At 36.1% G+C, this 27,249-nt stretch overlaps 1 protein-coding gene across 2 annotated transcripts in view; it reads right to left on the bottom strand.

The window, feature by feature from the left end:
* Window positions 1-5,144: 5,144 nt before the first annotated feature.
* chm (lysine acetyltransferase chameau) overlaps window positions 5,145-27,249 on the bottom strand; it is a 459,651-nt gene continuing 437,546 nt past the window's right edge. For both annotated transcript variants that reach the window (XM_081759086.1, XM_081759085.1), the window contains exons 9-11: window positions 24,004-24,150; window positions 23,303-23,409; window positions 5,145-5,614 (exon numbers count right to left, since the gene is read on the bottom strand). In XM_081759086.1, coding sequence (XP_081615212.1) covers window positions 5,498-5,614; window positions 23,303-23,409; window positions 24,004-24,150 — 371 coding nt within the window. In that variant the 3' untranslated portion in view covers window positions 5,145-5,497. The remainder of the gene's footprint in view (window positions 5,615-23,302; window positions 23,410-24,003; window positions 24,151-27,249) is intronic.

Below are 27,249 nucleotides of genomic sequence, written 5' to 3'. Positions count from 1 at the left end.
TATACATTATATTTGTGTATAATTTCTTCATTCTGTCTCGCCTGCGTGGCTCTTAATAACACTTTCGCATCTAATATTCATTTCATCTGGAATGCCTCAAGGGTCTGCCTTGTCACCTTTGCTTTACCTCCTGTATGTAGCAGATATTCCAACATTGCCGCCAACCATATATTTTTCAACATGCAGATGGTACTGCATACCTTACATCAGGCCGAGCTATTCTTTGCATAATTACTGAAAACAACTACCCAATTCAGACTTTTCTCACCTGTACGAAAGGCGTTTGAAATTCAACGTAGATAAAACACAAACAATACTCTTTTCTTCTTCAAAACGCAAATCGAAATCCTACGCTCCTCAACATTCAAGAACATAACATGCGGATTCAATCAGCTAAATATGTAAGATATCTGGATATTTTCTCCGATCACCAACTTACTTGGTGCCCTCGCTTCCAGAATGTGATACAAAAAGCAAATAGACCTCATGTTCTCAAAGGTCTCACTGATGCTACTTGGGACCACGAGCTCATATCGTTCTCAACACCTAAAAAGCATTCCTGAGATCAGTCTGGAACTTAACAGCTTCACTGCATGGATAGCTGCAGTCCAGCGATATTACGAAAAACTGAAAATACTAGGAAGATTTGCCATACCTCCATATCATTCAGATTTCGACGCAGTTTGCACCTTTTTCATCACTAATCGTCTCTGATAAGTGATTACATAGCACTCTCACTTTCTGCACAGTATGAACCTTATGTTTTAACACGGCTCTCATTCAACTTCATTATGTGCAGATGGCCTCTGGAACAGGCACGTAGCCAGGATTTCGTAATAGGGGGGGGGGGGTCCGAGACATGAAATACTGATGTTATCACACCAGGGTTCGATTATTCTAAACTATTTTATCGGTAACATATATTGGTTCGTTTAGTCAGGTTTTCGTGATGGGGGGGGGGGGGAGAGTTTGATATGAAATATTGTGGTTATCACACCAAGGGCTTGATCAATTTAAACTATTTTACTAGCAGCATATATTGGTTTGTTAAGACTTTAAAATTAGGACATGTTAGCAAGGGCGCCGATTTCTCTGTAAATTTTTTTTGGGGGGAGGGTCCATTCAGATGCAGAAGGCATATATGAGGATTTTAAGACAAATTGCGTTCAAATTATGCCAATATATTGTATATTCATAAATACAACAAGGAGTCCCACATGACCTTTGGGGGGGCAGGCCCCCTGGGATCCCCAGGATCGGCGCCCATGCATGTTAGTAAGTATTTTAGTAACAAACTATGAAGAAATCTCGAATGAAAGAATATTAATAAAAATATTTTTAAAAAATACAATATCTAAGTTCCTTCTTCTGTTCATCCAAATATAACAATTTTCCTTTAATTATAACCTGAACTATTAAAAAAAAAGTACGTATCCAATAATGTCTTGTAAAATATTTTATAACTGTGTTTCTTTCTCTGTTGAATCAAATGTTAACAGGACTTGCTTTCCACGTAACTTTTTGTTTTTCTTATTCCGTCAGCTACTTTCTGTTCCAAATGACAAGTTAAAGGAGCAGTAGAAGACCGTTTCTGAAATAACATGTTTGGTACTACAGGGAAGCGATTGTAAAAAAAATTTTCTTATTTTTATCTTTATTTTTAACGCTGATTGTTCCTATTTCTTGTTTCTTTTTGTTTCATCCTTCCTTAATTTTTTATTTCTGGTCTCGAAGGGGGGGGGGGGGGTCCGGACCCCCCGGACCCACCCCTTGGCTACGTGCCTGTCTGGAAGGAAGATCCCATTTGTTCCATTATCACCTATGTGTTGTGTTTTGACAGTGTACTGCATTTTTTCACTTTTAAATTTCATTCTATCATGTTTCTGCTAAAAATAATAAAATAAAGCATTTTACAATGGCTGGATCCTCTCCCAACGAAAATAAAATAGAGCACTGTTCTCTTGCTTTACGAAAATACCTTAGACCGTCGAACAGTATTGATTTCCAATAAATTATTTAAATATCTTACCGCACAGAGGGCGCAACCTTCTAACGGTTGCTAGCCCTTGGCTGACATAGAGGGAAAAAGTATTCAATTTACAGTGTATCTCTCTGACAGGATTTTTAAGTGGCTGTGTTGCATTTGCTAACTCACTGTTCTTAGGAGATAAAAGGTTTGGCTGGTCACTGACAAATAACAATATCAGTGTCTCAGTGACTTTCGTTCATCATGCGAGCTGGGAGTACTATTACCAGTATAGAGGACATATTAAAAGACCGTCACTTCCTACTTCCGCATTCTCTAGTTCATTTTGGAATCAACATGGAGGCTCCCAATTGAAGAAACCTTAGTGAAACTAGTTTCCACTTTTACAATGCCACCTATCACGAATCGAGAAAAAAATTTTTCGAACAGAATTTACTTACTTTTCCTCGTAGAATACGAATCTACAAACAAAAATGGAAATTCACATTTAAGTTCTCGAACATGCCCGAGTGGCGTATACTGGTTTGCTGACTTGGGTTACCACTAACTTTATAACACCTGCATTATTATTATTATTATTATTATTGTTATTAATAGCTCTCCTTCCTAGGAGTAATGAGTAATTGCTAGGGAGACTAGTTTTCATACAGTTACGCATATGCTCTTCCTGCTGGTCTAGTCGCTAGCGCGATTGCCTTTGATGGACATGATCCCGAGAGATCGTTCAATTCTCGGGGGAGAATGCTGAACGCATTACAGTGGTTCATAATCTACCTTAGCCTGTCGGTCCATGTCTCATGTAGCCTCGGTGCTGCAAAGGGACACTTCCATCGAACAAACAAACAAACAATAATACATAAAAGTACGTAGTAGTTTGCAAATAATACTGCTATAAATCAATTAGGCCCTACTTACCTATTAATGTTTGATTTCTAGGGGTCTTGTTTGGTACAAAAATGCCTTGAAGACTTCATCGTTAAGGTTATAGTTGGACTACTTCTGAAGAAATGATTTTTTAATCGGCGTTAGCGCTAAACCAGATAAACGTTCCTGTGTCTGAGTTGACTGACTTGATTTTATCCTCTTCAGCGCAGGAAACGTTCTTTCTACGGATGCTGACATAGCAATCAGAATTAACGCAGCTAACTTAACTTTAGGGATCATTTGATTTAACTTTTTGTGGTAAATATTCCATGAACTGGTTTGTTCGAGAAATTAAAGGCTTCTGCTTAATATATTACACTTAATTCATTTTTCAGTACGACTTTATCAAAATGATTGGCGTAAGACTTTAACAATGTATTTAATGCCTTTTTTGGGAAATTCCCTTTAGCCTACAAACTAAGAAATTTTGAGAGTCCAAAAGATGGTGAATTAAAGCATAATCAGAAAACCTATAATTAATTTCTACATACCTCGATCTAGTATGTTAAAATGTAGTTGTTTGTAGTGAACTTCATCATTTCCTTTCCTTGTTTTTAATGGCGATTTGCTGTACTGTCTGAAAACCTTGCAGTTTCCGTATCATTCCAATTGGTAGGAAATCTATTATGTTTGTATTCAGTTATAGTATTTTTTAAAACTTGAGCACCCCTTGTAAACAATATGCTACGTCAAGGGTTATGGTTTGAAAAGTATTGACGTAAATCGCTACGGAATGAAGTTCAATATGTCTCTCGTTCCCAGAGACTCCAAAATGCGCTGTCATTACTCGTATAACTTTCCTTTACTCTTAGTTCACGCCCAAGAAACCTATTTCTCTCGAGGCAACTGGTCCTACCTGACAGACCGTTCGTACTTTGAGGGTGTAGGTGGAGAGAAGGGGAATGCGCTGAAGCAATAACGAGTAGAGGTTTCTGCTTTGTTGCGATATCGAAGATCTCAAGAATGAGAAACAAACTGCATGCAAAGAAGCATGTAGATCTTTCTAAATTTATAAAGTTCTCAGAAAATTATATCATTGAAAGAAGATACTGAAGTATAAAATTATCAATATACAAAGTAAATTAGTTTATATTATAATAACTTTATTTTTTAATATTCTAGGGTTTTCGCCGGTAGCCCACAAAATACACCACTGATATGTCCATGCTAATTTTATCGCAGGTGAATTTCCACGTCCAAAATAGAATTTTTTCTAACATTTTTATCGTCCGATTCTTGCCTTTTCATATATTTTACAGCCTCATCCTATTTTTGTTCAGACATATGAAAAAAAATCTGAAGACCTTTTTTGTTTAATATTTTATAACCTACAATTTTCTTCACAACTATTTTCTTCGAAAAGTAGACAATTTCAAGATAATTGAAAAAAAAAAAAAAAAAAAAAACTGGAGTTCTCCTCTAAAGAAGAAAAACCAACGGCTAATATTAACAGTATTTATCACATGGTGAGGACATCAAAGCAAAAATCTCCACAAGTATTCAGGTTGGTCGGAATTTTTCGAAGTCAAAGTCTAATTTTACTGTGCTATATACCACAAAGGCAATGATGCTTTTGTAAACAAATTTAGTGATGATAGATGAATGTTTGGTGTATCTGTTTGACTCTGAAACTAAAGGAATGAGTACAACATAGAAATACACCTCGTCCTGTATCTCCAAAAGGCTAAAGTAAAGCATTTATCTAACATTCATTCAGTGTTTTGGGACTATAAATGCGTTCTTTTAACTGATTACGTACAAAAAGGGTCTTTGAAAAAAGGAAAAAGAAACTGCTACAAAAGTTACAAAGTTTGCTTTCGAGAAGCGTGTTGCTGTTAGGAAACAATGCATCAGTATAACAAACAGCAGAAACTCACTTTTGTGCGTTAATGTGGCTACGAACCTTGACTTACCAACAATATTCACACAATCTGGCTCCGACCGATTACTACCTCAGTCTAAATATGAAGAAACATTTGCAGCGTACGTGTTTTGCGGATGATGAGATCATGAATGCGGTTAAAACCTGGTTTCTCTCCCCATTTCGCAGAGTTCTGTGGTATTAACCGATTGATCCACAGATGTAAGAAATGTAAGGCAATGCAAGATGAATATGTAGAGAACCAAACTCATGCCAATAGTTCAGCATAGCTCATATCTATCATAATGAGGGGAAGAATTTTCTATACTCACCCCGTATTAAGCAGGAATGAAGGAATGACAAAATAACGAGTACATAAAATAAAACATATTATGTATATTAACCTTAATATTATGTTCTTTATATACACTTATGATTTAACACAAAGACGCTTGTACAAAACTCAGGTAGGCAAGAACTGGTTCTTGAAATATATATATATCCTTTAGGACACACCAAGTTTCCAATATCCATTTTCACTGAAAAACTTCTCAAAACGAACACCCACTTAAATAAATAAGAATGGTTAATACCCATTTTATATTTTATATCGAACATAGGAGCATTAATTCATTCATGCTTTTCCTGGTTCAGCAATACTGCCATCTTTTGAGTTCAGTTTTAGCATAGATTAAGGTGTGCTATTAAAGAGAATGCTACAACTGCTACGTCGGGGATGTAGCTGCATTGGCATGGGGTTTCCACTTGAGACAAGCAGGATCAATCTCCTTGTACACAGAACCTCGCTGCTTCATTCGACCGACGTATTCATCAATAACATTCTGCAAAGAAAAATTGTATTGTTTATAGAAATACAATCCGAAATTTTGGAGTAATAAAGCTATTTATATTTGGTACTAGGTCGGTAAAGAGAATACGAGGAAATTGATAATTTGGGGAAAGGAAGGATTGAGTAACAGTATGAGTAATAATAAAGCACAGTAAAAAGCGGGAAACATAAGAACTAGCAAAATTCCTCTTAAGATAGGCAAATATATTTCCAGTTTCTTGTGTTGTATCTAGTTAAAAAAAGGGAAAATTAATTAATTATAGACATATTTACTACTGTTGAAATAACATTGTCATCTATGCGTTCGTGTTTAATAAGTCAAGGTAAATCTGTTTTAAAAAATGAATATATATATATATATATATATATATATATATATATATATATATATATATATATATATATATATATATATATATATATATATATATATATATATATATATATATAATGTTCAAAGTCAACCGGAGTGGATCTTTAATATCAAAACTTTGACGTGCAAACTATTAGAATTTTATTTTGAACTAATAGCATTTTTGTAATCAAATTACCTTCCAGTTCTCTTGTAGTTCTGTTCATACTTTAAAGACACAATACACACATCTTTATCTAATGACAGACATACACATAGCTAACTGGTATAAGTACAATATGAAAAAGTTATTCGTGAAAGAAGATAAACCTATGCAAATACTTAACTACGAACAAACACTAAATAAATAAACCAGTTTCAGAGTAAGAGATTCAGATGTTGCGTGCGCTGCTACAATAATCCAGTAGAAATATTTCATTTGAAATGTTGATACCCATGCCACCATATCTATGTATAAAATGCATCTTTCAGAAAAGGGGAAAAAGCTTATTTCTACTGTTTACCAATTACGAGTAGATACACCTTCATAATCTTTTAAGGTTTTTGCAAGTCTTAAAAATATGAGAATTTAACGAAAAACTCGTTCGCCTTAGGTATATATGGTCCAGGTAGGGATGCCTTTAGGCACGATTTAGGGCTCAGGTTATGCCCATGATATTTTTTTTTTGGGGGGGGGGGGAATTTCCATTGAATGGCACAATCTAACTTTAATTATATCATAATGACGCTTTTAAGAACGTTAAATTAAACATTTAATCCGCAAAGCAAGTTTTGTTCATTTTATCACAACTAACTTCAGTCTCTTCTACTGCTTGTTTTTCGAGAAGTAGGGAGAATGGTACATTTGGGATGATTTCTCTCAAGCACTTGGGGGAGGGGGAGATGTGTATTATTGGGTCTAGGTTCAATTTCAAATGGAGTCAGTTGTGACTATAGGGTATCAGCGAGGACTATTAGGAAAATGAGATGTGGTTACACATTTACATGGGTCATAAAATAGGGGAAAGTAAATTATTGTTAGCCAATAACTAAAACCTGTACTCTCGTATTGTGCCTGTAATGTTTAAAAAGACAAAAACATCTTGTCTTAATCCTTATAATGAATTATAATACACACTGTTTCAAAGCTTTGCTTCTCTATTCCTCATTTTAGCAATTTTGTCAATCATAATTTGAAACTGTGGAATGAACATGAACATGATTTGATTTTTAAGAGGTATTTCGTCGCTTATATCACGTACAGACGTAAGCGCCAAAATTGTAAAATATGAGATATTTCAACTGTGGACTTTTCAAACCTTACTCTGACAGAGTGGCGTAACTCTATCTTTAATAGTTTTTCTCCAGTAAGAACTGTTCAACTGGCGTAAACGACAATCTTGTATTGCTTGTTATTTTACGTAAAAATGTAAGAGCCATTGGTGTAGCTTACGTCTTTCCGTCACGTAAAATGTGTAATATAATTGGTCGTTACGTTTCCTGGCACTATACGTTAAATGATACTAAGACTGGGCTTTATTCAGTGACAATGCCGATTTTTGTGCGGTATCATTTGATGGTTCCTACTAAAATTTTTGTAAAGCCGACTTTGATTATTAGGAACAATGTACGGTTATAGTTTCGCTATTACAGACGAAAAAAATAATGATAATAATCCGGTAACACTTGCTGTCAGATAGAGCATTAGCACAGTCCAGAAGAGGCAGCCAAGAATTGCCCACGCGTTGTTTTTCTCCGCTGATTACTGGACAATAACAATAGATGTGTTAGTGAAGTGGGAAGATATCCCTTTGAATGTAGTGCCATCCAAAGATATTGAAACTGTTGATAACAATGCATTACGCCAAGGAGTTAAAGTTAAAATGTATTGGCTGCCAGAGATAAATATATTACTATGGAACTGTGATTGAAACTGAATATTCAGCACAGGATCCTGCATCAGAACAATCCAAGTCAGAATCTAGAGATGTCCCTCTCAATGTTTTGAAGAAAACTTTACAAACGAACGTACGGAAGGAACTCTGAAGATAAGAACGAAAGTGACAGTCAGTTTGAAGATGAAAATATGAACAAACGTAACGGTTATTCTGAAGATGAACAGGAAAGTGTTCAATTCCCTGATAGTGATTATTGTGATTGTGACCCACCATATATACAGGAGTGTGAATACTTAATTTATAAACTTGAATATTCCAATGCTTGTCCTCTCTGTAAATGATTATTGTGTTCCAAGTATATTGCCAACATTGACAACTACAGAAACTATCAGCTTCTTCTAAGGGGAATTAGAAATTATACCTTCTCCACGTTAGACGTTTGCACAGATGTTAATTGTGGCTAATTGGCGGTTCCAAGTATACCTACTGTTCAATCAATTACTAGTGCATTATAGTGAATAGAGAAAGAAGAGAAGTACTAATGAAGAAGAGATATCGAGAGAACAAAAAGAAGGGTTCGCTAGCTACGGAATGAAGGTAAATCATACTTCAGTCCGAATACAAGAAAGTTCACCTCTTCCCGTTCAATGAAGGCACGATGAAATGGTTCTACGTGTAGAAAGCATTGTAGACTAATAACAGATGAAGAGAGGCAAAATATATTTTCAAGTTTCTATGGAACAAGTAATTTGCAGTTGCAACGAGAATTTATTATCCGGTACGTGAAAAAGAGCTCGGATGGAAGAACAGAGCGAAAATTAAGATCAGTTACCCACTTACCTATAACCTTCCTCACGACAAAATGTTTATTTCCGCCTGTAAAGTAATCTTCTGAAATACTTCGAGCATTCCGGAAACAGTAATGTGTACCGCCTTAACCAAAATTACTCCTCAAGGTGCACTTGCTCTTGATAAAAGAGGTAGTCGGAATGAATACTTAAAAGTGAAATACGAAATATTGACTGATTCTGTAGTCGCTCACATCAACAGATTCCCACAAATGGAGTCACATTACTGTTGTAAATCATCTTCGAGAGAATGTCTTCACTCCTATCTCGCTACAGAAAAAAATGTACGAATAGTACTGCCAAGAATCAGATAAACAACCGAAAGGCAAGCTTTTATATCGGACATACTATAAGGTTTTCAAATCAATGGATCTCTCATTTCACCACCTGAAGAAGAATCAATGTAGTCTGTGTCGCACTTATGTGGAATAATTTGCTTTTAAAGTGAACTATTTATAAAAAGGTGTGCAATTACAGTGAAAAAAAAAAAAAAAAAAACTTGTCATACAAACATATTGGGCCTTATGCAGAGTCGTTCTGACGCTTGATTAGTGCCATACTAATGAGTTCGACTAACATATGTTTCCTGCTGTAGTCAGGCCTTTAGTATGATGCTAATCATACGTCAAAACGACTCTGCATAGGGCGGATTACGTTTAATTACAGAACAACAATGTAACATAAAACATTTCTGTGAGAATGGTATTTACTTCATTACCTGTGCATATACTCACAAGGAACGGACGTGAACGTGTCATCCGAATGAAACCTAGTCCATTCGACGAACATAACAAAGATATGTTCATACACAAAAAATTAGGTGCCATAGACAATGGAGTAAGTCCATGGAGCCCATTAACCCTGTTAGTATAAAGAAAATCATAGACTCGCAGTAAAATAGCTATTGCATCAACACTGTTCATTGGAAAGTCATGGTTTATAGTTCATTCTCTTCAGCATGAAATAAGCTTTCCAGAGGGGCCCATAACGTAGTTGAACAGGAAGAATTGAGAGAATGTCGGGAAAATTCCCTTGAAAAATCCCTCTCATCAACTTTAGTCCCTTCTGGAGTGGCCCCGGGTAAAAGCTCACAATCCAAATGTATCTCGAAAAATACCATAGGGGATAAGAAAAGTGTGTACCAAGTTTTGTTTTGATAGGCAGAATAGTTATGACGGGAAAGGTTGTAGACTAGGGTGGAGCGAAAAAATAAATTTAAAATGTCCAATTAAATAGCACTAGGTGTCAAAAATTGTGTATTGACTAGAATAACATTTGTGAATTTTTTCATAATTTTTGTACTTCATCTTTATTCCCCGCAAGGACCTTAAAATTCTGCAATTTTTATGAAAAGTTGAATTTTTTGAAAATATTGACATTTTTTTAAAGCTGCCCAATGAAATCGAACTAGGTGACAAAAGTTGCATAATAACTGGATTGACTACACTGTTCATGATTTTTAAAATAATTTGCATCTTTATTCTCCACAGGGGCCTGAAATTTGGCAGTTTTTATGGTATATGCTAAGGCATATTCTATACAATTTAGATGGCGCAAGAGTGGGTCTTCAAAAAATTTTTGGGAAATATAGGAAAAAGTTTAACCAATTATGAGGATTTACCAAACGTTAATTTTCAAGCGAATCTGGTCCGAATCTTTCCGGCCATGGACGAAAAAGACGTAAGAAACCGTAGCACAGACCAAAGATATATATAGGATATTTGCAAAGCAATCTCTGATGGTGAGTGTTCACAGAATTTTGCAACAAGAAGTCCTGAGAAATTATCCCATGCAAGATGGATCACTACTACTAACATACTGCTTAGAGTGTACATAAGCACTACTGACCTATCATCGAACTTGAAGGAGCTCGTTACATTCATCATGAAAGTGTATGCTCCGATGTGGTTTTACATTAAATGTAACCCTGCTATCAAGGATGCTCCTGTGAACTTATATCGTATTATAGCTTTTTCCCGGTATTTAAGCAATGGACTGAAGCTCATTGTAGGTAGGACAATTCAATCAATGGTTTCTTCGCGCATCCCGGGAATTTACTGGTATCTATGCTCGCCGATGATCGAAAGCATATTCGAGAACTAGTTATGCGTAGAATCCTTGACGCAAGGTCAAGAGCTCAAACCAAACACCTTCTGTACAAGTTCAGTATTCCAGCAATACATTTTAGTGCTCACTATCACATTGACCTAACAAACTGGCAGGAACGCGAAGTAACCGAGCCAGCCCTGAGGAGACATTTATCGGAGGAGGATCTACAGAAATGTGTAACAGGAGGTTCATCTGTCCTTCCGCCTGTTTTTCACTTACCATGTCATACTCAAGAGTCGAGAGGTGCGTTAAAACTGTTACCGAAGCTTCGTCTGAAGTGTGTGGTGTCTTAGCTCCAGATGGATTTATCAGAGCAAGACTTTTGAATATGTCAATTATGCCACATTCGAAACAAAATCTGAATACAAACCAACGAGTTAAAGGAATTGAACTGAATTGAAAAGGTTGGGATGGGTTCGCCGACGACGGACGGCTTTTAGCACCCATCACTAAGTAAGAGGACACGCAGTAAACGCGAAGAGACGCAAGCACATGCAGCTCAAAAACCGTACTGTCCGTAGAAGAGAAAGTCATAAGGAACACACTAAAACAGTCACTCAGGGCACCAGGCTGAGTGCAGAAAAAGAAAAGCACAAGATAAAATAATAAATAATGCAAGAAATGTTGAACGCAGTGCATCCACAGAACAAAACAACACTGCACAGTCACACAAGCACACAGAAAAGTCAAATGGTTGATAAAACTTGCTGATGTCGCAGAAATCGGAACGCCTTCAAGACGATGCCAGGATCATCGCTGAGCAGAGTTCGGAGGTCAGCAGGCAGGCCAAACTGAACACGCTCAGGCGCACGAGGCACGCAGTCCACAAGAAGATGACGAGTAGTCAAGCGCTGACAACAGAGGTGACAGTCAGGAGGGGTTCTCTACAGAAGGTAGGGTGAATGGGATGGGCGGAAATCCTCGTGGTGAGTTCTCAGTGGTTCTGGGAACCAGCAGGAGTTGCATATCAAAAATAATTTCTTTCTTCTCTTTTTTCAAGGGTACTTTTACAAATATTTTTTTCTCACAGTCTGCATACTAGTATCACATCAAAACTTAAAAAAAAAAAAAAAAAAAAAAAAAAACCCACAAAAATGGACATCTTGATTGAATATCACAAGTTCAACTTCTTTTTCAATGAGTTAATTTGAACATCAATTCCATCAAGTTCTGAAGTTACTGAGTCACAGAGCTTTACGTTTCAGTTCCAAACATACACAATTTACATTTCTTAGAAGTAAAGAAATAGGAGATCAGAAAGTTGGACAGTAAAAAGTTGTTACTATATTACAGAGACTAGAAGATGAAATGGGGAGCAACTGGGAAGACAGTAAAGTACCAGTTAGCCAGCACTAACTGGTGGGGGAAATTCTCACAATTACTCACCTGATACAACTGTTTCAGTACATGCAGTATGAGGTATAAAAGTATGAAGTATAAAAATATATTGTGAGATTTCAGATTTTCATGACCAGTTGGGTAAATCAAGGACTTTTTCATGGCTTTCATGACCACTAAGCAAAATATATGACTTTTTCATGACTTTCATGACTTTCATGACCAGTAGACACCCTGTTTATAGAAGCTTATAGGCTTACAGTATAATAATTTATATTATTATTAATAAAAATATCAAAGAAAGTTGTGGCGATGTTGTGAGCGTTCAATAGTATCGTCAGTTAAAAAAAAAAAAAAAAAAAAAAATGAGAACCACTGCCTTAACCTGTAAACTAAGACATTTTTGTTGTGGCACATCCTTAGATATGCGATATTCTCTACCCAGCACTAAAATATGCGACAATTTGAAATCTAAATGAGTTACCGTTATAAAACTAGCTTTGAACAAATATGTTATTCCCATCAAATGTTAAAAACAAAAGAATACAACCTTCTTGGAGAAAATAACTTCTACGGGCAGTAACAAATATCTCAAACACTATTAGTTCTTGTCCTTATTACGGCTAGGGTAATACCTCCCCCATTTGTTAAATTACGGTTTAAGTAATGTATCTCAACTTTTCAATGTGTTAAAACAACGTTCGGACTCTGCACTAGCTATAAGCATTGTTACCACTCACACCAAGTCTGATACCTCAAAGAGCCATTGTTATACAGAAAGAATACTGAATTACTGGTCCTGTAAACTGAACCAGTGGACTGGACTGGAATATCATTGCTGTACGCTGTTGATAGTTCGAATTTGATTATTTCTTTAAGCATCGGATGGGAATAGGAAATCACTGTCATTTGTCAGGGAGGAATATTTACAAGTTGGAAGTTTCTAAGGATTCACTATGGAAAACAGGCATAGTATTTGATTTGATTTAATATGTAAAAAAAATGGGGGATTATTTAAGCGAAGTTAGAGTGGCGTAATCGGTAGTGACACGTTTGCTAATGTCAGACACTTACTCATGCAAAGTTATCCATGTGAAATACAATTTAGTCTTTAGAATAAAGATAAAAGGAGGTGGGCGGATAAGGGCAATTTTTCGCCCATCAGACAACGGAAAAATGAAGTGTCCGATTCCGACAAGTTTGCAATGTATTTGTATAGTAGAAGATATGTTGCATATGTAAAAATAATAGATACGTGATAAAGAAAATAGTAAGTCATAGAAATGAGTGCCCAAAAAGAGTTCGTTTCAGCGTTTTGCGACATTTTGGTAATGTTTGCTGTCTTTGATGGAGGCTTATAGGAAGAAGGAGTCGATGAACCAAAATAAATCTGACCCGTCATAATATAACGCTGTGTAACCTTTGATATGAGTACTAACTGATTTTGGTTCAGTGTGTCCTTCTACCTATTAGAGAACAAAATGTATTGCGCGAGAGTATAGAGCGATAAATACCGTTTATACGCTGTAATGTACGAGTTCAACTGGAGACTCCAGCTCTGATGTTAGTTACCGATTGTGACTGAAAATACATGCTCAGTACGTCAGTAAAATATATAAAGAAAATATATTGTTTGCGCGGATATGTGTGTAGGGCAGCAAAAATAGAGACAGCACGTTATGGAGTATTGAGAAGGCGTGTCATTTCTGAAAGTGGTATGAGTAAAAGTGAGAGCAGGAAAACCAGTCGCAGAATGGCATGAAATTCTGCAATAGATATATATATCTATATATATATCGAAGAATCATACATACCACACGTCAATGAAGTACCGATGGGAAGTCATTGATACGTTATATTGCAATACTGAGGGAAAGATGAAAAACAACGACCAACAATAGCTACCTGATGTATCCGATCCTTACATTCACAAGCACTTAAGTGACAAAGGTATGTACTCTCTGTACATACATCATGACGATGCTTCTGTTCTTCGAGCTCAGTGGTACTGTCAATGTAAAGTAGGCGCACGGGTCGTCGGATGTTGTGGGCATGTTGCTTCCGTACTATGGTTTCTGGCTTACTGGCGCCACAATTCCACCGCAGTTAAGAAACCAAGTCTAGAATATACTCATACACTACAACAGTAGCGTACCCAGGAATTTATTTCGGGGGGGGTTCAAACTAAATATGAAGCTATTTTATATTAAAATTGCTAAAATTGCCCCTAAAATTAGGCTAAATTTTTAAAAAGTCGAAGTTTCGGGGGGGGGGGGTCCGGACCCCCGTGTCCCCCCCCCTTCCGTACGTCCCTGCACTACAAGATGCCGCCGCTGCACGATGGTCCAGTGGCGATTCGGATGACGACAGCAAGCACGATGCCTAATCTGCAAACTAGCTACAAGTGTCTCCAGCTATCTGATTATTATCTATGCTTGATTATTTCCGATGTAATATATTGATCTCATAGTCGTAGTAGACTTCATTCTTCTTATTCTTGCCGTTAATGTTCTATCTACTATTGCTTTCTCGGATTCCAACTCATGACATTAGTGTTTACGTTCCTTCATTAACACACGACTTACGTCCTTGTTTATTTTTTTTACCTCTCACTTATAGCGCTTTCCGTCAAAATATATTTGTTTTCTTATTTTTATAAGGTATACTATTGGAAACCATGCAATTCACATCTCGGGTCTGATGGGCGAAAAATGGCCCTTATCAGCCCACCTCCTTTATGATATTGAGCTATCATGCTCCATGGAGTAGAAATCGAAGATACACCGCAGCTTGAACAATGCAATTTTATTGAACTAATATTTTATTAAAACTGGATGCTTACATCTCGACACAATTCACAAGCTGATGTTCCAACGAACACTAGTAATTCCTAACTCCAAGATAACAGGTGAAACAGTGTAGTTACTAAGGTGTCTGGCTACCAATTGGTAACCCGGATTCATTCTTATCTTTCTATCTTCGTTTCAATGCGACTCTGGGGTTCACACAGCCTCGACACTCTAGGAAAGTAAACGTGCCAGAGGAAAGTCAGAACAAGCATTTCCGACTGGTCGATACATGACGTAGCAATGTCTTTTTTTATGAACAAGAACAAGCATTTCCGACTGGTCGATACATGACGTAGCAATGGCATTTTTTTATGAACAGGATAGAGCGAACAGTTTGTAAAAAGAAGGGGAGAGAAAAGATAGGTGAAATGGAATAAAACTGGTGTTGATACTCATGAATTCTCGAGCAGTGAATCCTACCAAACGATCCAACATCTTGTTCGCCAGTACCTATTGTCTCTATCTACGCTAGGTTTACTTTCTTGCGTGTGGTTTTCTGGGAATATACGAGTAAACCGTGACTTCACAGAGCATCCAGTTGTAAATGACTGAATGTGGAGGGTATATAAAATCATAGTAATTCAATTTAATTCCAAGCATTGAAGATGGGTAAGGCCTGAGAAAAACATAGGCCATACCGGTATTCCACCAAAATCAGTTTGTTTTACGAAAGATAGTGTAGAGCACATTTTATATAATTGGGAGGTAATTCGCCCCTCACTCATGACTGACTTTCAGCCAAACAATGATGGTGATTGTGAAGTCTCAGAAATAATATGATATACTGCATCAAAATCGAACATGTTTCTTTACGAAAGATACCGTGAAATAAACTTTTCAAAATGCAGGAGAGGATAATTCATTCCTGATTCAGGGGCGGCTTTAGGATTTTAATTTTGGGTAGGTCCGCTCCCTCGCTTATGGATACATATGAGGGTCATTGCAAAAGTCATGGCAACTATTTTTTTCATCGAAAGTGGTAACGAATAAAAAAAAAAAAAATGAAATATGTACCGTAAATGCAAGGTTAGTTCATATGTGAGAATTACATGTAGGGAGATGGATGAACATACACACTACCATAAAGATATAGCACGAAAAAAAAAGACGAAATTTTTTTATCGTTTCAAACGTGTTTTACTGTCTATTGCACCAGTACAACAATAGTACAGGGCAGGAACACGTACCTGTGACATCTTACGAGTCCCTGCCATCTTGTCGATTCTTGGAGACTCCTGATGCCATGGAATGTACGTAGTTTGTAATGTACTATTGTATACAGTTGCAATTGACAGAAACATTTTTGGAACTACAAAAATTTTTTCCTCGTGTTTTCTCATGCTATATCTTTATGACGGTGTGTGTGTGTGTTCATCCATCTCCCTATATGCAATGTTTACATATGAACTAACCTTTCATTTGCATATTTCAGAATTTTTTAATTCATTACCATTTTCAAGAAAAAATAATTGCCATGACTTTTGCAATGGCCCTCGTATACACGTTTGATTGATTAATAATAGTAGGAAATTACTTTTACAGTAGTGGTTGATGCTATTTGTTAAATAATTATCTACCATTAATGTAAATAGTGGAAAATATATTTACTCTTTATTGTATCTTTTAGCGTTTATATGGAGGTGATTTCTGACACCAAGATAAGACAAAAAGTATAGACCAACCTGGGTGCACAAATGCTTCCTTTCGGAGTTATAGGCTGCTGAAAACATGAAAAAATTTAACCTTAAAGGTTCATAGCTCCAAAACTAAGGACCTACCATAGTCAGGTGAAGACTTCACTTAGGAACTAGTATGTACCCTATCCAAAAGTACATGTTTCAGAATCCTAAGGTATTCACACAACAATTTTTATAGGAGGAGTTTGCTACGGACATATAAATCGAAATACTCACCAACTACCTGTATAAAAATTATAGCGGTAGTACCGCAGGATTCTGAAACGTATTTTTGGATAGCACACATATTAGTTCCTAAGTGGAGTCTCGACCCGATTACGGTAGGTCCCATAGTTTTGGAGCTATGGATCTTTTAAGTTAATTTTTTTATGTCTTCGGGAGTCTATAATTCCGAAAGGAAGCATTTGTGCACCCTGGTTGGTCTATACTTTTTATCTTATCTTGGTGTCAGGAATCACCCCCCTCGAACGTAGTCGGTGTAGTTTTGAAACAGCCTGTATAATTGTCAAAATTTTTGGGTAGGCCCGTGCCCATCCGGCCTACCCGCTAAAGCCGCCACTATCCTGATTGAGGTAAACGGAATCCTATTTTTGTCTTATTTTAACTCCAAGTAGAAATTCAGCAAAGGAATATATATATATATATATATATATATAATCATCTGTATGAAAATCGAATATGTACACTCATGTCCAAAACGATTGTCGCATATCTATGACTTTTTGTAAGAATATAATTTGATAATGACTTTGCAGCGTACTTTTAATACTGATATTATGTGTATAATCAGAAAATGTATATTTCTGGTAAATTTCATAGGAAAAGAATTATAAATACGAAAATTAGAATGAGTAAAACAAAATGTTGGTAAATGGACAATAAAGTTTTATTGTTCTTATTTACTACGCATTTGACATGAAATTTGCCACATACATGTCTTTGCCGATTATACACATACTAACTTTATGAGAAATAGCCTGCGAATTGGTTATCAAATTATATTCGAACAACACCTTATTTATAGACATGCGACAATAATTTTGGACATGAGTGTACACTCAGTCACAAAAGTATCTCCCCTCGTAAGTGCTCTAATTCTATTACTTGGGATCCAGGTCTTTTGCAGTTGTGAGAACGCCTAGACAGATGCAACCTACACGTAACTTTTCTCGGCACTGACAGCAGTTGGTAGGACTGAGTCAAGTCTGTATGGAAGTAAAATTGTGAGTAGATGACACACGAAACATTTCTCCATTCTGAGATCAACTCTCTGATTCAGAGCGTGTTGTCCAATGAACATCATATGTTAATCTCACTATTGCTGTGTATGTAATGTATTTTTTTTATATGTTGTATATTCAAAGAAATAAAAACACTGATCACATATGAATCAAAAAATACTTGAAAGTAGCTAAAAATATCAAATCTAGAACAACTGCTGGAAATAACTTTATAAATTATTCTCTCCATTGAGAGACCTTCTTCAATTCTCCTCATTCCAATATATTTTTCTTTCTGGAGGAGAGAAGATCTTGCTTGTCACACTGAGTATGCATTGACATTGAAATTGAAACAGAAACAGTTCCAAAAATATTTTGAGACAAGGAAAAACAAACCTGAACTCCCGAAAATTTTGTCAAACAAAGAACTGCATTCACCGTTGTTTTATTTTGCAAACAATACAAGCGTTTTACATTATATCCCTAAGAAAATTAGAAACGTTGTGCTCATGAGTACTCTTCACACAGAAGAAATCAGCAACCGAGTTGACAAGAAACCCAACATAATATTGGATTGTAACTCAACTAAAAGAGCTGTAGACACTTTATATCAACTTGTGAACATACACATGTAAACGCAAAACCAACAGATGGCCCATGATATTGTTTATAATATGATCGATGTATCAGTTTACAATGTATGTATTTTGTGGACTTCAAACAATCCAAGCTGACAAGTAGGAAATCTCATAAAAAGATTGTATTTGGAAGAACTTGGAAAACCTCTAATTTTACCTGAGATACAATAGAAACAATATATGCTGAGAAGTGACGATACTATAAGGATTGTAACCAGAGCACAAGGAAGTGGTGAATCTGAAGCTACAGTGATAAAATCCGAAGCAAGTTCTTATCAAGCGTGCAAGGTGCAGATACTGTCCACCTAACGACAAGATAAATTTGGTTTGCTTTATTTGCAAGAAACATATATGAAATCACATGCTACTTATTACTGTCCGCTCTGTAAATTAAGAGTGGTGTGATCGCGTCTAACGCTTACCAAATTGTTTCATGGAAGCTTGTCAATAGTATCGCTTACCAAATTTACCAGCAAGTGTTATGCGTGTCTAATGTGTTATATTCTCATTATTAATTACCAATCTTGTGAAGACTAAAAACAGTAAAGCTATGCAGTGACATGTGGGCTTTACGAATATGAAGAGCTGCATAGTAATAAAATTCTTAATACCATAAGCCATCTTGTTTTAGGCGAAAATAACTAATGTTCCAAGTTAAAATACAGTAAACCACAAGCAAATGTCCAATATTTGTGTCAAATTCAAAATTTCCTACATTTTGGTTTCATCAAGAAAATGTACATATGATGATGATGATGATGAAATTTTCTGCCCGAAGGCAGGTCTTGACCCGAAGGTCCCTGTGCAAGGTGAACCCACGACGGTTTCCTAAAGACGGGACCTACAGTTCAAAGTGGGATCCGAACCACTTGTCCCCATCGGGAATCGAAGCCGATACCCCTTGATTATAAGGCAACGAGTGTAACCATTCATCCATCTGGGAAAGTATGTACACTCATGTCCAAAATTATTGTCGCATGTCTATAAATATGTTGTTGTAGGAATTTGATAACGAATTCGCCCGGTATTTCTTGTAATGTTAGTATGTGTACAATTGGCAAAGATATGTATGTGCAAATTTCATGTCAAAAGAGCAATAAATAAGAACAATAAAACGAAAATAAAACTTTCTTGTCCATTTAGCAACATTTTGTTTTACTCATTCTGATTTTCGTATTTATAATTCTTTTCCTATGAAATTTACCACAAATATATATTTCCCGATTATACACTTAGTATCAGTATTAAAAGTATCTTGCAAAATCATGATCAAATTACATTCTTAGAAGAAAACAGTTATAGATATACGACAATCATTTTGGACATGAGTGTACATGTAATGCACTCTAAAATATTTAAAAACATTTAAAATATTTTCCTAGCACTAGACTATTAAATAAACTAGTCATTGTTTGAAAACCTGGCCCTTTTCCAATACAATTTAATTATGGGTCATATTGACCCGAACAGTATATGTGTATAGTAAATGGGAACAGAGCAGCAGGGTTACATAAATAAATAAGATCGTAAAATTCAACGGTGTCCGAAAATGGGACTTACATCAAGTGACAGACCTCAATTAAGTTGAACAAAATTACATGCGTGAGGAAAAATTTTCATGCGTAGTTTTCGAGAAAATCGACGAAAGCTATTTATATGGCGCTAAAATATTCGCAATTCGTGACCACAAATAAGGCTCACTAACACGCCACCTTTGAAAGCGAAACACACTAAAACAAACCCTACCAAGTCTTTCATTATGATACTAGAAGGGAGAGCATACACCCTACGAAGATATAACAACCTAGTATTATCATTAACTTTTATTCATTTATTTTAAATGTATTTCAATTAATGTTTCCAGAGTTGTATTATTTCGATATAAAAATATAACGTGACTCATTAAAAATGTAAGTGGAAATTTATTATGACAGTTATTAGAATCCAGATAATAATAATTGAGATACTAAGCGGAAATTTATTGAACAAACTTTATCTAAGACGTGATTTCCTACTACTACCCACACAGAATAGAACATCCTACTTTCAAAAGTTTGATCGGCTTCCATAATATATTTCTTCTTTCGTTAGTCATGTTTACGCCCTACCACCGTTAAGAAGTAGTGGAATTTCTAGTATTTTTGTTACTAACAATATGACAACGTTATTATTCCTAGTTGTAATGTAGAATTTCATGAATCATTTCTGTATATTTTTTTTTTCTCTCTTTTTTTTCTGACTACAACTTTACTTACCATTTCGCGTGAGGCAACCATCTCGAAGAACAATGCAAACACAAAGGTTCTGTTCGTCCTAACACGTAAATACAGACCTTTTTAATTACCGTCAACATTCCGAAGTCATTAATGTCTTGTGACAAATGTTCCTAAGCTTTAATAATCACATGTCACTCAAGATAAATTTGCTGTGGGTTTGGAACAGCCGACACAGAACATTTTTATCCCACCATAAGAACAGTTAATACAGAACACGTCAGAAACACAACAGGAATTGGATACTTATGCCATCTTAATTTGGATTCACTGCACGAAGATATTCCACCATTAGCAATGGAAAAGTATTCAGCGTATTTAGCGAGCGCAGAGGGGGAGCTAAGATATTCCACACTGGTACTCATGGAATGGACCTGAATAAAATATGTGTGCGTGTGTGTGGAAGGTCATTGAGAATGTTGTTGGTGCACTTATTTGAACACGATCGCTAGAATTTAAAAAAAAAATTCTATAATGCATATATTATTTGCATTAAAGTGTTAATTTTTATTTTTTGACTTCTAAATTATACCATCATGTATAACTATGGGAAGTCTTACAGAGCAAACGGGGTAAGAAATAAGAAGCGGCTTTTTGGAATCGATTCAGCATCTAATGAATAGGTTCCACCTTCTCCGTTAACACTCTATTCAAACCGGAAGTGGTAGAAATGGAGTGGTACATTTAGCTTAGGTACTTGCCGTGGGGTCTCCTATACAATATATTTTTCCGCGAAATTTCCCGATTTTTCGTAATTAATTCGAATTTATGGATTGTGAAGCATGTATATGGTATCATTCGAAAACGTGATTCATTGTACAATGACGTATGAACCACGAATATAAGGTAATTACGGTACAAGAAGGATCCTTTTAAAGGGTATTTAGTGGTTCTTTAATTTATTTTTCAACAATTTTGCAATACAATTCTCGTACGAAAATACTTTTTATCTTCATACTTATCCCCGTATTTCAATAATTCGAAAACCGTCTCGGGGCAAGGGCATGTGTGTCGTGGAGGTACTTGTACCCTGGACCCCATAGTGCAAGTACCACCACGAAAGGAGAGCTCAAATAGCTTACCGGATTTCTCCGGATTTTTTTTCCCAGGAAATGACAAAAGTTTACTTCCAGGAAGTATGTGTGTGGTATATCATTCGAAAGAATGAATAATTTCAAAGTATAATACTGCAGGAGCAATTTCTTTGGTAATAGGTGAGTTACCACTACCTTCCTACTTTTTTTTGTCAATAACTTGCCATTAAATTAAAATTAAATTAAACTAAATTAAATTAATTAAATTAAACGCTAAATTAACCATTAGAAACAAGTGGCGCTGTTAAGGGAAAATGTAGACTTTCAGTTAAGTATCTATTTCTTTTAAAAATCATTATTCATTCGGGCACCTGGTTCATACGCCATTCTTTCAGAATAAACCGTACTTTCAAATGGATCAAACCCGCGAGTGCATGACATATACAAAAATGGAAATTTGAGATAATTCAGGAAAATTCCGTCCCAAAAACCCTTTCCGGAAAGTTTTGCTTTCCTTGACTGGCTCCGGCTGCACATACTATTGCACTATCTAACCAAGAAACTGTATACCGATTCTTCTAAAATAACCACGTCAATCACTAAAATAAAAATAATTCTAATCACTTTCCCTATTCTAGCTTCCAAATTACACACAAAACCTCGTGCTAGGAGGAAAAAACAGCCAATAGTACAAATAAGCTTTTAAGAAGTCACAAAAAGAACAACCGAACTCACACGGCAAACACCAAGCACTTCTGCAAAGGCTTTTTTTTCAACACAACTGCATTGCGAAGACTAATGCTTTCTGATCTCTATGAATAAATAGGGTTAAAAGGGGGAGGAAGAACTGATACCGGTATGTTTTTAATCTATGGTCATGCACTATGAACTTTATCTGTAAAGCTTTCTTACAATCTGCTGATAAAGAAACAATCGAATGAAGTCGTGTGAGAAACATGTGCAGATCTCACATGTTTTAGATGTAACGTCATCACCCCGCCCTTGCCTGTCAGCGAACAATAGAGACATTTCTTCCTTTCTAGCAACATTTAAAAGTGTTTTTTTTTCTTTCTCTCTTTTGTAGCAACCATTAGAAAGTAAAAGAAAAAGGTAGTTCCAATGAAGAACGAATATCTGAGAGGAGACTAATAAGAGGCATATGCCCATGATATAACGCATATGCTATACGTGTCAAAGGGTTATCCAATTTAAATACATTTTCTTGAAAACACAGAGATTGTAGTTCTCTATTAGAGCCAAGCACTTTACTTCAATGGCCAATTATTTCGAGCTTACTGCTAAAAACTGTATCACTTGCAGTGTCGTGAACTAATAGTCGAACACAAAAATATGCATTAATAACCACAACCAAATCTATCTATTTATTACTATTATTATTAATCGAAGATTTCGAAAATGCTTACCTGCTTTTTAAGAATTATGTGTTTTCCTTTCCAGTATTTCATCATACCAAGAGCCTGGAGAGTGCTTACGATGTCATATGAATTAATAGCCATTTCCTGGCTAATATCTGAAAAAAAAAGTAAAAGTAATTACCAATCAAAAAGGTGATACTTTCTATAATTTTAACAGCCGGTCTTTAAAAATGCAACACTGACAAAAATATACGGCAAGCAGCACATCGGGGATCAAACCAATGAATGTTCGAGCTGTGGACATAATTAATCAACTATAAAATTCTGCAATAATGCTGCAGAGCTGATCTTTTGGATGCTTCTGGGTCACCGGATCTGTCTGGGTCTGACAAGCGAGACTAAGATCGGCTCTGAGGAGTGAGACCCAGATCCAGGTGACCCGTTCCATCGCTGCTGGGTACACACCGAACCGTTAATAAGCATGGGAAAGGAAAATTATTAGTAATGGCATATAACACATTATAATTTTCTTGCAGCGTACACAGTGCAATTATTATACGTAATTAAGCTTGACACTGTAACTGTGAATCAGATATTAAGCAGTTTTCAACTGGGGTTAATTCCATTTCAGTAAATCTTCATACACAATTCCATGCGTTAAATGTTTTTGAAACTTTTATTTCAAATTTTCTTTTTTACAGAAAGGATAATTAAAAATTAAATAAATATGATTAAAAAACGTTCCTCACCTTTTACGGAAAGTTCTTTCCCGCCGTAATTGCACAAATATTTCAGAAGTACATCTTGCCAATAACTACGATAAGAAATGAGTCCAAGATCTGACAATGGCTTTTCTGGAGACCCAACTTTGCCTTCTACACGAGTTAGCAAGTAGCCTGTAATGATACATTTAAAAAAAGGGAAGAAAAAAGATTAATGTAATATACTTTAGTATTTGTCTTTAATTCATACAATACATATCTTCATACCTGCTTGTAGAGACCTGCACGGGCCGGGCTTGGGCGGGCCGACACTGATTTCTCTTTAGGTCGGGCCAGGCTGGGGTCGATCAATTGAAATTCTTTAATAATTATTGACTTTCGTTAAACGATAACTGGAATAAAGCCAAACGTTGGAGAAGTGTGTCCGTGAAAAATGTTAGAAAGAATGCAATAGCTATTTACAATTTGTGTTGCTTAGCGGCTCCACTTTCACTATAGAGGATTGCAGGCATTATGCGGTAAATTGAGCTCTGACCTTGACCTTCACTGAACTCAAAATATAAAAAGAAGAGGTGGAAATATTCTGCCTGTCGCTAAACAATATTGCCATCTTCACTTTATACTAAAAATCAATTAAGTTAGATTTTTGTTACAGGGAATGGAGTTTTTGTTCTCTCGGTGACAGGCAAAGTTCTAGGAGGCAATGGTACCATTCGGGAGGCAAGCGTCAGGTTGTAAACCAGAGTTTAGAAAATGTTTCTGAGGGTTAGGTCAAATTTAGTACTAAATTTTGAGAAAGTTTAGGGCTCGAGCTAATTTTTTAAAAAATTGATCGGGCCGGGGTCGGGCCAAAAACTTTTAAAATTTATCGGGCCCGGGCCGGGCTTGGGCCAAGAATTTTGAAAAACTTATCAGGCCGGGCCGGGCTCGGGCCGAAAATCTCCATAACTTTTCGGGCCCGGGCTGGGCCGGGCCTAGGTATGTTCGGGCTGGATTGGGCTCGGGCCGAAAAATTCGGCCCGTGCAGGTCTCTACCTGCTTGTCCACTACCAAAACCTAGTATGGGATTATAACCGCGACTCTACGCACAAATAGCGAGAGCTCTCTATTTTTACCGCCATCATAACGGAAATAGCTATAGATATACCTTTCGTGAAGAATATTACAGATAATTCAATCGTGTAAATAATGATAGAAACAAATAGATCTACCACCTCAATGTCTCTCTCACGTAACGAATGAGATACTTGCCAAGAATTTCAATAAATTTTAAACTACATCTTCTGCACTACTTTATACTGTATATACGCTGCTTCGTTAACTCCGGTGATGGTTTGGTACGGGGGGTTCGAAGGTTAGGGAACCATTGCTGACCCCTTTCTCTAAGCTCCCCTATTTTACTTTAGTAATCAAGGAGTTTTGTTACTTATACAGGAAAGCAAACTCGTGCGAGGACAGAACAGTTAGGTAAGGTAGAGGAGACTTGCTTCATTGAAGCTCGATTCTAGATTTAGAATTAAAAAAAAAAAAAAAAAAAAAAAAAGTGTATCGTGCTGAACTACTATAATTACAATAGAGAAATCCAGAAATTATGGTCCACGACTCTCAAATTGCCTAGATCTCCTTAGAACGTATCTCCAGTAACAACTGATTATGAAGAATCGTACCGCAGTACGTGATTTAATCGAGTTCAATTCTCCTTTAAGCACAGTTTCAGTCTCTTAATAGAATTTTGGCATTTCTGATCAACTTTAACAGAATTTTGGTGTGATTTATAAACATTTTCTCAATACACAATCAAAAATTTCTTGAAAACTATTTCAGATTAGGACACTTTATAGTCTAAAAAGTTTAGCTGTAAAATTGTATTATTATTAATGGTATTTAAATTTTGAAGTTGAAAAAAAAAAAAAAGACAAAAAGTGTGGTAAACTTCAACAAACATAATTAATGGAGAGAACGTGGGCAATAAATTTTCTCGTAGCAAATCCAGTTGCTCGCTCTACAATTTATGATTTGAGTTCCATTCGGTATTTCCTAGAATATATACATAAATATTTTGGGTAACTTGAAGTAAAACTGAAGTGGTATCAACTACTTCCTTAGTCTGAAAATTATTATACTAACGAAGTTCCTATCCAAGTACGCATGAACAGAAATGCGTAGATAAAAGTTTAGAAGTGTACATTACTATTGTATTTCTAATTCAAATATCACAGTACTCATACACGTAAGTTAATTTTAAGGTAAACTTTTACTCTTAAGTGAATATTTTTATTATATTACAACATTATTTTATAATGGAAGTTTCTTCATTTCAGGTCCTATTGTTGTGGCATGGGAGCAGACGTATTACATTAAAAAGGCATTTGGCCAAATCCAGAGAAGGCAAAGTGTATTATATGGCACTATGGCGGCAAATATGTACACTCATGTCAATCCTGCAACCAGAGGGGGGCTAGGAGGGCCTGGTCCCCCTAAACTTTTCGTGGTCCATCCACACCTCGATACAAAATGCTATTATCAATACAAAAAACAATTTGTAGAAGAATTTTTAATGACTTGGTGTCCCTAACATATCCATGGCCCCCTGAACCTCTGTGGCTGGTTTCGGGCCTGACTCATGTCCAAAATGATTGTCGCATATCTATAACTGTCTTCTTGTAATATAATTTGATAATCATTTTGTAGGGTACTTTGAATACTGATACTATGTGTATAATCGAGAAATGTATATTTCTGGTAAATTTTATAGGAAAAGACATAAATACGAAAATTAGAATTAGTACAACAAAATGTTGCTAACTGGTCAAGAAAGTTTTATTGTTCTTATTTACTGCTCTTTTGACATGAAATTTGCCACATACATGTCTTTGCCGATTATACACATACTAACATTATAATAAATACCGGGCGAATTCGTTATCATATTATATTCCTAGAATAACATATTTATAGACACGCGACAATAATTTTGGACATGAGTGTACCTAGAACTTGGAACTGTTTGTTGAACCTCAATGAGTGTAACGGTATGATTTATACAGATGACGAATAACAACAAAGAAGGTTGGATTGTCTGCTTTACGTTTAACGCGCATTTTCAGCACTGTATTTCCACCAGTATCGAACTCAAGTTCCCAGTACCTAAGGGGAGACGATTAACAACGAGGCGGTTTCATGTCTTCGAGGTAGGCTATCTTGAATAATGGAATAAAACAAAATCTCTCGTCAATTAGAGTTGCCTAAGAGACGAAAGTTGAGGATATCTCG

Source organism: Thermobia domestica, chromosome 5, assembly GCF_964235325.1.
Source record: "Thermobia domestica chromosome 5, izTheDome1.hap1.1, whole genome shotgun sequence".
NCBI classification, from domain to species: domain Eukaryota; kingdom Metazoa; phylum Arthropoda; class Insecta; order Zygentoma; family Lepismatidae; genus Thermobia; species Thermobia domestica.
This window is presented reverse-complemented; position numbering and strand designations above follow the sequence as displayed.